General features: G+C 38.5%; 1 protein-coding gene and 1 non-coding gene across 4 annotated transcripts in view; both read left to right on the top strand.

Moving 5' to 3' along the window:
- Positions 1-14,594, top strand: part of WIF1 (WNT inhibitory factor 1) — an 89,523-nt gene that overhangs the window by 55,734 nt on the left and 19,195 nt on the right. For 2 of the 3 annotated variants that reach the window (XM_060194986.1, XM_007516858.3), the window contains 3 exons: positions 5,778-5,886; positions 11,440-11,580; positions 12,863-12,958. In XM_060194986.1, the coding sequence (XP_060050969.1) occupies positions 5,778-5,886; positions 11,440-11,580; positions 12,863-12,958 (346 nt within the window). The remainder of the gene's footprint in view (positions 1-5,777; positions 5,887-11,439; positions 11,581-12,862; positions 12,959-14,594) is intronic. The other variant, XM_060194987.1, reaches the window with a different exon arrangement.
- On the top strand, positions 399-529 carry LOC132539683 (small nucleolar RNA SNORA44). The gene has a single exon (XR_009551012.1). It is a non-coding gene; the product is annotated as a small nucleolar RNA SNORA44 (small nucleolar RNA).

The following is a 14,594-nucleotide window of genomic DNA, read 5'->3' on the forward strand; positions in this document are numbered from 1 at the left end:
AAACTTATAGTTTGTGAAATTGGTTCTCAGACTTTAAAGCTACCTCTCTGTCCTCGTTGGCAATAGAATTTAGGTTTTATTTGTCCCAAATAACTTTTTCCAGTAGCGAGGTTTGGAACTAAGAATATTTATTATGTTACAAATAAAGTAAAAAGAGAAAATACAGTCTAGAAGTTGGACTATGACTTTATAAATCAATAGCCTATTTTATCAGCCATTTTCTAGGACACTGAGGGAAATACTTAAGCCCTTAAGTTAAATGCAATGACAATTTATCTGTAGAGATATTTATATGATGTTGTTGGGTTTTGGAAGATCTTTCTGTAACAACAAAGTGAAACCTAAAGAAGCTAGTGACAAAGACTTGGTCAATTTCCTTTTTAAAAATATAATTTTTACAGCATGTTCCCAAGGTTTATGGCTGGTGGTAGCCATGGGATCTCCAACTGCATGCAAGAATAACCTGGAGAGACTTTGACAGCACAGGTCAGCATAATACCTGTAGCTGCCACTCAACGTTCCTATATTTCACAACATATGCTTTGATAACTTTTTCTTGGATTTTCACCAGTTTCGGGTGGAGTGAGTGTAAGAAATTTTAACTTCTTCAACAGGTTTCCTGGCAGTGTCAATACTGAAGATTGTGACAGGCCAATTGCTAGCAGTTGCTAGAACTTTGCTTTTTAGAAAGATCTGTTACCAGTAAAGCAATCTTCATCTGCTCCTAGGATGTACTTTGCAATACAGAAAAGGAGAACCAAAAGGAACCAAGTGAGAGAAGGGAATGTGGCAGGGACTACAATGGCCGTAGTCTTAAGGTTTGAAGACTGATCCCAAGCATCCCATCTTTGTTGATAAAAATAAAATATATTTGTAAAAAGTCAAAAAATATTATTTTTAGTATGTATTTTTATTTATTTCACAAGAGATATAGAGAGAATTTCATTTGAGAGAAACAGGAACCAGAGCATCACTCTGGTATGTGCAGCACTGAGGATCAAACAGGGAGACTCAGACACACAAATCTTGCATTCTCTCACCTTTGCTATTGGGCTACTGAAAAAGTCATGACACACTGATTGCATAGAAAAAAATATAGGGGCCAGGGTAGTGGCGCATCCAGTTAAGTCCACATAGTATGAAGTGCAAGGATCCAGTTTGAGCCCCTACTCCCTACCTGCAGAGTGTCTGATTCACAAGTGGTGAAGCAGGTCTGCAGGTGTCTTTCTCTCCCCCTCTATAACTTCCCCTCCCCTCTCAATTTCTCTCTGTCCTATCCAATAAAAAGGAAAAAATGGCTGCCAGGAGCAGTGGATTCAGAGTGCCACACTGAGCCCCAGTAATAACCTGGTAGGGGGGAATACACACACACACACACACACACACACACACACACACATCATGACTTCTCTGATACCCCAATATTTCCCCAACCATGGAGTGATCAATTTCTAAATGGTTTTCAAGTTGGAATTTTAATTTTTTGGACATGTCCATTCAGGCACTTTTATAAGTGGGATGGGGAGGAAAGGAGAAAGACAGAGAGACAGACACCAGAGGAATCTTTAGCTCTTATAAAGGTGATTGTGGGGATTAAACCTGGGGCCTTTGGCATGAAGCTTCTGTGCTCTACTGCTGGACTATCTAATCAGCTTGCAAGTCAGAATATATTTTTAAAGGCAATAAAAAGTACACGAATATATTTTGGGTTGTCAGAAAATTCATGACATATTTTTGCATAGAAGAAAAACAAAAAATATGTCATGACTTTTCCAACAGCCCAATATATAAGCATATGCATATACATTCACATGCATATATACACATAAAATGAAGGAAGTATATTTCAGAGATTACAGTACAATTATCTTCAAACAGGAAAGACAAAGTTTTATTCTGGGAACTATCTTTTATTGATAAGATCCAACAAGGAAACCATTTTTGACCCATTTCTGTTAGTAATATAATCTTCGATTATAATACAAAGTCAGGGGAGGTAACTCAATGCTTAGGGCAGAACAAGGTCCTGGTTCACTCTTACACACATATAAATAAGTAAGTAAATGAACTAATTAATATTAACAAAGAAACAGTGGGAAAACTATAATATTTACTAAAAAATCAAATTTCTCTATTTCTCAAAGAAATCAAAGGGAAACTCTAAAACCTCCGATGCGAAATTTGCTGTTGAAAAGATCAGAGTATTGGCTGTTCAGAGATGTCCATTAAACCGAGCTGCACTGTGCTGAGCAGTCACATTGGTGCTAATTATAAGCTCTCTGATACTGAATAGAATGGATGCCATACTTCCCAGTCAGTTTTATGTGACCATATTTAAAAGCAGCAAGAAGGTTCTATAATTTTCTGATCTCTGAGTCAGTCTTTCAGTTCCATATTCTTTGAATATCATCGAAAGTTTCTGAAAGAGACATTCAGAAGCTACTTTAATATGGAATGTTGTTTTTGTGGGGGGCACTTTCAAGGTGGCATGCAAGAGTTTTAAATCAAGTTGTTACATGAGCACAGCCACATGAAAAAGAAGCTCAAGAAGAGTATTTCATTTACAGTCAGAAAGTTATATAAATAGAGTCAATGGTTGTCATCAGTCACACAGAACTGCAAGTAGAGTACATGAATAATGTTGGTCTTTAAAATAAAAGTACTGATTTCATTTTAACAGTCACGGAGTCTTATGTAGAAAATTTGTTGTCGTTATTATTGTTGTTGTCATTGTTGTTGGATAGGACAGAGAGAAATCGAGAGAGGAGGGGAAACAAAGGGGGAGAGAAAAAGATAGACTCCTGCAGACCTGCTTCAACGCCGTGAAGCGATCCCCCTGCAGGTGGGGAGCTGGGGGCTCAAACTGGGATCTTTATGCTGGTCCTTGCATTTTGCACCATGTGTGCTTAACCTGCTGTGCTACTGCCCGACCCCTGGGTTTTTCATTTTAAGCCCTTCTCTCTAAAATTAAATTTAATCTAAATATAACCCAACTGTTATTATTATATTATGTCTGTTGTGATATTTTTGCTCATTTTTATTACTGTACTTTAAAAATCAACCCCAAATTACTAATTATAAGGATACTTAGCACTAGTGTCTTTTGTAAAACCAGATATGTGTTTGAACAAAGCATTAATTGATAAATATTATCTGGTAACATCTAGAGGGAAGCACAACTTGTAGAAGTCTAGAATAACCTGGATTCATAAAGTTATCTATGTAATTCACCTTGTTAATTGGTTTTCCTTCAGGGACAGAAGCAGTGTTTTTATTTTTGAAGGCATTCATTCCAAATTGAAATGCTTTTCTTGGTGACATTCCCTTCACCAGGCTTTTTTTTTTTTGAAGTTCCACCTTCTTTGTGAGGGCAGGAATTGATTGTCTAATGACCCTTTATCCTCAGGCCCCTCCTAATGAGTGAATTTAATAACAGTAATCAATGGGAGTATGGACTGACCAGTCAACGCCCATGTTCAGCGGGGAAGCAATTACAGAAGCCAGACCTTCTACCTTCTGCAACCCACAATGACCCTGGGTCCATGCTCCCAGAGGGATAGAGAATGGGAAAGCTATCAGGGGAGGGGGTGGGATATGGAGAATGGGTGGTGGGAATTGTGTGGAATTGTACCCCTCCTACCCTATGGTTTTGTTAATTAATACTTTCTTAAATAAAAAAAAAATAACAGTAATCAAAAAGCTCTGTCATGGCTTAGTTAATCCTTCACAGTGGTCTTACACCACTGCCACAACTCAAAAAGGAGGCTACAGTGGGAATTTAATTGATGACGGTGATGCTTTTTAGTTTTATCTTATTAATTAATTTATTTTATCAAAACACTGCTCACCTTTGGCTTATGATGGTGCAGAAGGTAGAACCTGGGCCTTTGGAACCTCAGGCATGAGTCTCTGCATAACCACTATGTTATCTCCCTGCCCTGAAGGTGCTGCTGTGAGCCTAAAATAATCAAGAAGTACCAATATATTTCAGCTCACTACCAGTGGAGAAGATACTCTTATTGAAGCTGACAGTACCACTTTGCATTGTCATCTGAAGCACCTTTAGTGCCTAATAATCCCCCTCCTCAGACCCTGTAACTTAGTTTGTTATATATCTATTAATAAATAGCTTGCATGTCTTTTTTCATTTTAAACCTCCACCTAGCCCATATTTATGTAATTAATTAGCTCATCCTGACTCTAGATTTTTACAGATATCTCAGAACCACTCAATCTGTCTGATTCTTATTTTTTATCGTCTACATAATTTGATTGTTCTTTATTACTAAGGAAGAACACATTGTTCCCAATTACAACCCCTTTTAATCACCCAGCTGAGAATCAGTTAAGCATCCAAGCTCTATAGTAAGATTATGCATCACCATTTTCAGTATTTCATGGGTGTTCAATTAGCAGGAATCATTTTGTCAATTATACTTAGTGGGAAAATAAAAGTGTTTACAATGCACTGTTTTATGACTTGTCATACTGCTGTGGTGGGTTTTGTAACTTAAGCCCTTCTCTCTAAAATTAAATTTATCCTAAATATAAACCTTTCAAAGGCAGTAAAATAGAAAACTAAATGTTAACAGCAACATTGTTTTAAGTCTAAAGTTTAGACTTTAAGATCTTCTTTTGCCAGTTGATTGTTGCTTCCATTTCCCTTATTTATTACAGCTTTCCAGATCCTGGGCAAAAGATTCACTTCAGATTTGAAAAAAAATTCAAGAATCACCCAAGAAGCTAACATAGATTTTCTTCTTTTAAATTTTTTTAAAATTTTTCATATAATGTTTTACCTATTTTTTCCATTATGGGGGGGATTAACGTTTTACATTTGATAGTATAAGATAAATTTTCTAAGTATTGATGACTGATTTGACTTTTTTTTTTCTTTTGCCTCCAGGGTTATCATTGGGGTTGGTGCTTGCACTACAAATTCACTGTTCCTGGAGGCCGTTCCCCCCTTTTTTTTTCTCTATTGTTGTTACTGTTGTCATTGCTGTTGTTGTTATTGTTGTTCAATAAAAGAGACAGAAATGGAGAGAGGAGGGGAAGACAGAGAGGGGGAGAGAAAGATAGACACCTGCAGACCTGCTTCAGTGCTTATGAAGTGACCCCCCTGCAGGTGGGGCGCCGGGGGCTCAAACTGGGATCTTTGCTCCCATCCTTGCGCTTCGGGCCATGTGTGCTTAACCCACTGAGCTACCCAGCCAACCCCCTGATTTGACATCTTTTAAGAAAAGCTTTTTCTTAATCCTTTAAACAAAAATAACTAAATAATACCATTTAAGCCAGAAAAGCTACCTTGCAGACATTTTGGATAAATGTTTTAAAGGGTTGTTGATCTTAAGAGTCTAATTCTGGTGTTCTGAAAGCCAGAAGGATAAGTTATATCTACACAGTATTTTTGACATGTGCTTCAGAGTTCTTGTACCTACATTGTCATTTTTCCTCAGAGGGATGATAAGTTGAAAAATGCCTTTTGTTTTTTATGAGAGAGAGGAGAGGAGAGGAGAGGAGAGGAGAGGAGAGGAGAGGAGAGGAGAGGAGAGGAGGGAAAAGGGGAGTGGGGAGAGGGGAGAGGCGGGGAAGGGAGAGGAGAGGAGAGGAAACTACACTATCACTCTGGCAGATGTAATGCTGGAGTTTGAGCTCGAGACCTCATGCTTCAGAATCCAAAATTTTATCCACTGTACCACTCCCTGGGTCACAAGAAGTGCATTCTTACTCTCAGCAGTTTCCCTGGTACTGATTGTCAATACATTTTGTTATAGGCAGACTACTTCTATGAATTCCTGTCCTTGCGGTCCCTGGATAAAGGCATCATGGCAGATCCAACTGTTAATGTCCCTCTGCTGGGAACAGTGCCTCATAAGGCATCTGGTGAGTGCCCTTCACCATGGAGAGTGTCTTACACTTCCAATGTAATGCTGATGGAAATAATAACTAGGATCCCTTTGTCTCTCATTAGAGAAACTATGGGATGTTTTCCCATACAGCTGTTGATTTTAAGTCAATCTTGTTTTGTCCTTCTGTCCTTTGTGCAATGATTAGGATGGAAGCGAGGATAAATAGCCCCAGTTAATAAATGATTGGAGATTTTAAAAAATAAAAAGCAAGCAAGCCAGGAAACAATCACTGAGTAGAGTATGTTTCTTACTAAGTGTATGTAATTGTTGGGTTGGGTTGTGAGGGAGATAACTTGACTGGAGCCAACCTGGGCTGCTGCTTACTCAGCGACCAGGAGAGGAACCAGGAACTCATGGCTTAGCGGGAATGCAATGCAATAATGCCTTTATTGATCATAAAAAAACTGCCTTTATATCTTCTGAAACAGAAGTGGCAGGTCAGAAAAGGAAATGGCTAGGAGAGGGGGTGGAGAGAGAAAAAAGGAGCTCAATGGTAGCAAGCTTCCATCTAACCAGTGGGGATTAAACCAATGCCCTGCAGGCAGTGTGGGTCTCAGGCAAAAAAAAAGATTATGTAAATAGACCACAGCATCAAGCAATGCGGCATGGAGCAGGGGAAGCTGGCGTAATGCCCAACAAATAACCTTGGTTCAATCCCATGCACCACATGGGAACACCATGGACAGTGCCAGGGAAGAGCTCTGTGGATGGTGCAACAGTATTGCAGTGTCTCTTGTCTCTTGTCTCTCTCCCGTTCTCTCTATCTCAATGTAGAATGAAAAAGTTGGGTGCAGGAGATTGCTTATCGGCAGAGTGCAAGTGTAAGGGAGGTCCAAGGTTCATCCGTCACTGCAGCAACGGGGGGGGGGGGGTTTGGATCAATAATCATGGATTGATGTCATATACACTGCATTTAAGATGTGCACCAAGAGACAGGAAGCAAATGGGATTAGCCAAGAACAACTTCCCAGAAGTGAGTGTTGTATTCAATACAGACGTGAATAAGACACGTGGAAAAGTTGGTGAGAGGGGGTCAGTCTTTAGACATGATCATCATTCTTTGCTAAAAAAGATAATCATGTGTCACATGTGTTTAGGGGTTTTCAACTTTTTATAAAGTACCTCGTCACATTTTATTTGAATTCTAGGCAGTTGTCAAAGGCAGAATTATAGTTTTCTTTTATAAATTAGGAAATTACAGGGTATGAGGTTTAACTGACTTTCCCAGAGTCTGAGGATAAGTAGAAGGTGGTAGAGCTACTAGAGCCTAGGTTTTAGGATTCTTTTAGAAAAATACAGAGATCTGGGGCTAGTTGTTGGCACAACCCAACTGGTAAAGCTCACAAGTTACCATGCAGAAGGATCCAGGTTTGAGCTCCTAGTCCCTACCTATCAGAGGGAAGCTTTATGAGCAGTGAAGCAAGGCTGCAGGTCTCTCTCTCTCTCTCCCTCCCTCATACTATTTTTCTCTGTCTCTATCATAGTAAAAATTGAAAAAAAATGCAGAGATGACTTGTATCAATAAGTTCAAATATTTCCTTCTAGTCAATGAATATGTATTTTATGTAATTGTGACAGTTTTACGTAGTTGGTCTTATCTCATGATTTGTTTTTAACATTTTAATATAATAATCTTCCCACATTATTTTAGACTTGTTTCCAAATGACATTAATTAAAGCACATAGTAACACCTATCCAACTTCCAATAAATCATGTATCTTTAACTTTATAAATTAATGTGTGTATCATAAATCTTCCTAGCCTTGTTAGCCTTTTGTATGTAGTAAAAAAAAAAAACAACTACCTACAAAAATTCTACTTCATGGGATATTGAAACAGTAAGATTTCCCACATTTTGTGAGAGACTGTTTTAATTGATAATGTTTAGGAAAACAACATTTTCTAAAAAAATATAGAAACTCTATGGATGATAACATCTAGAAGCAAAGTAGATGATGTTTCAGTAAAGTAGGATGAAAAGAGCAGGTTTTCTTGTGGAAGGGGTGCAACCTTCCGCACAGACACACTTCACATGCACAGCCCACCCCTTGCACACATAGGCTTCAGGATGCAGATGTGGGATTTGTTTGCAGGTGCAAGAAGATTATGGGAATTCTAGCCTATTGAAAGGCTGTCATTCATTAGCCTCATTAGCTTGGTCTCCACAACAGAAGCAATGGAGAAAGTCCACTAAATTATTTAAAAAGTAACCAAATCGGTGTGTCTTTGCTCCTAATCAAGTTAGCATTCATTATTCTACTGGGCTATTTTATACCCTCAAGTTGCTGAGCTGTTCTTTTATCCCAGACTCCTAATACTTAAACACTACATGAAAAGAAAGAAAGACAGAGGGAGAGGGAGACAGAGAGGGAGAAGACAGAGGGAAAGGGAGAGAGAGAGAGAGAAAGAGAAAGGAAGAAAGAAAACTCTTGATCTTTAAATATGATGAAGTGCTTGCCTTCTGGCATCTGATGAGGACAAAAACAGGAACTACAGACTTCAGGGTGGTTCAGTAAAATGATTGAGCTGTATAACAGAAAAAAAAACACCCAAAAAAACCAGTTTCCATAAAGTCAAGGTTTCACCACTTTGAGAACTCTGTCTCTGTCCTACCATCAAATCAACAAAGCTATGCTGTTTCTTAACTGAGACTTTCAGGAAACCAAATGTCTAGAAATTATAAAATAGGTGTTAGTGCTGAAAGAGCTATCTTTTTTTTTTTGTATATGAATGAAGGTAGGTTTTCACTTTCATGCTTAAAAACCAGGAAAATGGGCAAAGAAACTTTCCCATTTTCCATCAGTATAATTTCCATTTCCCATTAGTATAATCAGACGTTTTATACTTAACATCCAAGATAAATTTTGAACTTGATACTGATGATAGCAGAAATGAGGAAAATTAAAGAACCTCCTCTCTCATATCAAGATTCTGAAAAATAAAGCCAATGAAAAGCATTAAGTTGGCTGTAGAGTACAAGCAAAATAAAGTCCAGGAAAAGGCTATGCCTGGAAAACAAGAATTTGGATGGTAGCAGATGGTACGGAACATTCTGGAAGTTCTTTGAGGTTGTTTCATCTTTTCATACTTTAGGACAATTATTGGCTAAATAATTCTATGAGAGAAAGAATGCCATTCATGAAAAAAAAAGTGTTGAAAGCAATAAAATTATAGAATTTGACAAAGTATACATGTACTACTGCAAAGAAACTAATGATTTAAAGAAATTATTTGGCAGCTCCTGTTTCTGTCAGAAGTGGAAATATTTATCAATGGATATTACCTCAGACCTGTGAGGATGGCTTTCATCAACAAAACAGGAAAGGATTAGTGTTAGGGAGGATATATATATATATAGATAGATAGAGAGAGAGAGAGAGAGAGGGAGGGAGGGAGAGAGAGGGAAAGAGAGAGAGGGAGTGTGTGTGAGAGAGAGAAAGTCAGTTACACTGGGGGTGGGAATGCAAACTGGTGCAGCCATTATGGAGCGTTATGGAGCACAATATGGAGAATCCTTAAACAAACATAAATGAAAATACCTTAGGATCCAGCAATTCCACTCCTAGTGTCAAAAGCTATTAAAAATGAATTTGAAGGGATATATGCACCCCCATGTTCATAGCTGCATTATTCACAATAGCCAAAATATAGAAGCAACCTAAATGACCCTCAGCAGATAACTGGATAAAGAAGTTATGGGATATATACTCTATAGAGTACTACTCAGCAATAAAAAGATGACATTGACTACTTTGGGATAAAATGGATGGAACTGGAGGAGATTATGCTCAGTAAACTAAGTAAGGGGGTGAAGGACAACTACCAGATGATTTCACTCTTATGTGGAGTACATAAAATTGAACACAGGGACTTGAAAAAAAAATAGTCAACATATATCGAATGCTGTGGGAGAACTGGGGTGTTATGTTGGGGGTTGGGAATGGGGGCACAGATGTTTGGTGGTAGGAGTGGTATGGAACTATATCACGATATTTTTTAAAGATTTTATTTCTTTATTAAAGAGATAGGAAGAGAGAAAGAAACAGATATTACTCTAGTACATGTGCTGCTAGGGATTGAACTTAGGACCTCATGCTTAAGAGTTCAATGCTTTACCTACTGTGCCACCTCCCAGACCACTATTATATTATAATCTTATAAGTCATTATAAAGTCAATATGTCAAGGGGAAAAATGAAATCCTCATCAGTGGACTTTTGTATTTTTTAAATTACATTTTCATATTTAAGATTTTACTAAACCAGGAGTCTGGTGGTAGCGCAGCAGGTTAAGTGCACTTGGTGAGAAGTGCAAGGACCGGTGTAAGGTTCCCGGTTCGAGCCCCGGGTCCCCACCTGCAGGAGAGTCGCTTTATAGGCAGTGAAGCAGGTCTGCAGGTCTTTCTCTGCCCCTCTCTGTCTTCCCCTCCTCTCTCCATTTCTCTCTGTCCTATCCGATAACGGCAACATCAATAACAACAAGAATAAGTACAACAATAAAAAACAAGGGCAACAAAAGGGAAAATAAATAAATAAAGATTCCATTAAACCAACACTTTCACTTTATGCTGAAACTTCTTAATTTGGTTTTCTTTTTGTTTCTGTTAAAATATCTATAATTTCTTTTTTATTATTATTTAATTGAATATTTGCAACACTCAACTCTCAAGATTCAGGAGAACTGGAAATCTAGCTTATTTTGGGAACAGCGTAGTAATGAACAATGACACTGCCAAAGCCTTCAGAAGTGTTTTTTGGCTGCCAAGCCCATTAAAGAAGATTGTATAACCAGCTTGTGTGCTGTGCCTTATGGGAAAGAGTACACCAATTTCCAGCTCATTTCATCTTATAAGTCTAGGGAAAAGGTTTATGAAAACTCTAGAGGAAGGGATGTGTCTTTGCTTGATAGAAGTTTCCCGGTCTTAGTAGAACCAAAATGTAACATACAAAAATAAAATAAAACAAAAAAATATTTATAACTATTAGCGATATATATGTATTTCTAATTGGTAAGGAAGAGCTAGAACCTAGTGGATTAACTAGACCTGTCTTCCCCAGTGGGTACGTGATGATAATCCAGAGACGTTTAGAAATTTATATAATTGGCTGGCACCTACAATGCCCAAAGTGACCACTGAATTCACAGTGTCTCTTTTCTATGAACCTAAACAATTGTCATCAACCTATCCTGAGACTATTTCGCCAAATATTATGACACCAAGCTCTCTTCTGGCTTCCAAGATAGGGGCACTTCTTAATATTAAAAAGTTATTAACTTCAATAGTTTCATAAGTTAGTAAGGGCCATTCATCCTCTATTAAATGTGATGTGCAAGTTCTCTGCAGAATGCCAGATGATCCAAATACAACCATACTCCAGAGCAAGTACAAAGATGTCAGATAATGAAGTGTCAGCTTTTTTGCTTTATTTTCCCTCTCTCTCTTACTAAGGTTTTTGTAAAACAGGAATCAATTAAATAAATGGTTTCTCTAAACTTTCTTCTTTAAAAAAAAATTTTTTTTTTATAGTTGTTCAAGTTGGCTTCCCATGTCTTGGAAAACAAGATGGAGTAGCAGCATTTGAAGTGAATGTAATTGTAATGAACACAAAAGGGAACACTATCCTGCAGACTCCTCAAAATGCTATCTTCTTTAAGACATGTCAGCAAGGTAATCAATGATGGTGACTCATGAGAAGGCTTATAAAACTTCTGGGATGGGGTGGGGGGGCGGCAGGTGGTGGCACACCCGGTTAAGCACACATTATGAAGTGCAAGGACTGGGGTTCAAGCCCCTGCTCCCCACGTGCAGGGGGTCTGCTGCATGAGTGGTGAAGCAGGTCTGCAGGTGCCTATCTCCCTATCTCTCTCTCCCTATCTATCTCTATTTCTCTGTATCCTATCTAATAAAAATTAGAAAGAAAAAAAAAGGGAAAATTGTTCACTGGGAGACTCTTAGTGCTGACATTGAGCCCCAACAATAACTCTGGTGACAATAAATAAATATATAAGTAAATAAATAAATAGCTTCTAGTTGTGGTTCAGGCAAACAAGGATGGATAGACAGATATATAAATAGACTGGCAAACTGACAGAGAATTTTTGGTATACTGCTAGCCACACCAGTGGGAGGAGATGGTGTTGAATACATAGTCTGGTACGAAATACTAACTACTAATAATATGATAGACTTTCTCTATTTTGACCTCACAAACAAATTTAGAAACGTAGATGCCCCTTCAGAATGTGTTTTCTAGTCCCCCCCTCTATTTTAACACAATCTTTGGAAATTCCTAGGGGAATCTGGCCTGTTGTTATGAATTTCTACCCTCCTCTTGTTCTGGTTCTGCATAGCAAGGCCAGTCATTGAAAATGTTGCCTATCAAGGAAAAATGATCCAACCTCCTGTTCAAAGCTCAGTGTTGCTGATTTCCACATCTAGGGGCCCACCATCATTCCCTGCCTGGCAACACCACACCCTGCAGGCCCATTTAAACACAAACGCCTGACTCCATTATACCAACACAGCTTTTCCAGCACAGAATTTAAACGCTGAAGGCTTTCAGTGCTCTAAAGATGTACTGAAAGATCATCCCACTCTCTAACAGTCAATATTAAGGACAATGTCATTTATTCTAATCCAGCGTGAATTTAAGAAACTATTAGAATGACAAGAGAGGGTAAAGGTGCCATAAAGCTTGCTTTGCCTTCTCATGAGCCCTTTGCTGTGAGAAGTAGGATTGAGAGAGCCAAGATTTTAACTCTTCACTAAGAGGAAGACTTCATAAAGTACTAATGATATAAAGGCAATGTGATAGAAGTATTGGTACTCAGTAAATCATGGTAATTGATAAACCTGGGGGAAATGATCACTGGACCCTTCTTGCCTGCAGTAATTCACCCAACAGGATTTCAAAGGTATTATTTCTAAACCTTGTTTCTCTTTGGTGAAGCTGAATGCCCAGGAGGGTGTCGAAATGGAGGCTTTTGTAATGAAAGGCGTGTCTGTGAGTGTCCAGATGGATTCTATGGCCCTCACTGTGAGAAAGGTAAGGGACAGAGTCAGCTTCTGTTGCTTCCTTCTGTTCCCTGTTCCTCCATGGCCACACCTCCCGGAAGCCCCCCATCAATATGGATGCCCCCACCATGTATTTTTAACACATACCTTGAAATTATTATATATTTTCTTCTGGTCACATTATAAGGGTTGGTGAAATCTTAAAAAGCCACAGAAATACTATTGGAAATTAGTTCTTCTGGGAGTGGTCTTCTGTTAAATCTAATATGTGGTGACGGGAGCAGAGAACCTTGGCACAGTCTCTGCATTCTTTGTGGCTGCTCCTTGCTCCCCACCAAGTCCACTTATATGCACTATACTTTGGCATAAGTTTGTGCAATTTTTGAGGTTTCTTTCCTCTATTTCAGTTGAACTTAAAAAGCTAAAGCTATGATTGAAAGTATTCACTCCTGTTAAAAGTACCTTGGTTCATAGTTAAGCCTACATCTATCTGACTTTGGGAGTTGCTATATTGCCCCCTCCCCAAAAGGATGAACATAATTTCTGTAGTAAGTACATTAACAACAGTGAAGCTATTTTAAAAGAAATCTATGAGAAAATTAGATAGTCAATAAAATGTGTATTAATTACTGTTATCAGATTCTCAGGTAGAGAGACGGGACACACTGAGGCTTTACTGTAGGAAGGAAGCAGTGTATTCAGCCGGCAGACCCAGCTGGACTCTTTTTTGTCTACAAAAGATTGGGCCTCAAGCACATAAGCACTTGTCCTTCCATGCACTTTTCATAGTAACTCCTAGCAACAAGCTTAACAGGTTACTTTTTTTCTTTTGTGTATACAGAGAATACAACTTGTTTGGGCTATCAGCAGACTATTTGGCAGAAATAGCAGATTCTAAGGCCACTTTGATTACAGCAGTAGAAAACCCTGTTTGTGCTGGGAGAAGGGGGAGGACTGCCACCAACTGCAATTTTAACTAAGAAGTTAACCTTTGCTGTTCTCTTTAAAATTTAACCCTTGCTGTCTTATTCCCCGCTTTGATCCTCAAATCCTTTTAGGGCCAAAGAACATCATAATGGCTTATGGGTACATACTTACATGCATATATATATATATATATATATATTTGCCTCCAGGGTTATTGCTGGGGCTCAGTGCCTGCACTATGAATCCACTGATCCTGGAGGCCATTTTCCCCATTTTGTTGCCCTTGTTGTTGTTGTTGTTGGATAGGACAGAGAGAAATGGAGAGAGGAGGGGAAGACAGAGAGGGGGAGAGAAAGACAGACACCTACAGACCTGTCTCACAGCTTGTGAAGCAACCCCCCTGCAGGTGGGGAGCCGGGTGCTAAAACAAGGTTCCCTATGCCAGTCCGTGTGCTTTGTGCCATGTGCACTTGACGTGCTGTACTACCACCTGGCCCCCATGGATTTATACTTTTATAACATCATTACATCTGTGTACTATATGCTTAAATACTAAAAGCCTATTTGATAAGAGTGAACAAAACATTTTTTATCTTCAAGAATTAAGAGTGTACTTTCATTTAGAATTAGAAGATCAAGGAAATACACTAAGAAAAATACTTACGGTTTTAAAAAGATCACATCTGAGTGGAAGTAATGATTCTGAGCAAAATGTAATCATACATTCAAATGAATCAAGC

This window comes from Erinaceus europaeus, chromosome 7 (assembly GCF_950295315.1).
Source record: "Erinaceus europaeus chromosome 7, mEriEur2.1, whole genome shotgun sequence".
NCBI lineage: Eukaryota > Metazoa > Chordata > Mammalia > Eulipotyphla > Erinaceidae > Erinaceus > Erinaceus europaeus.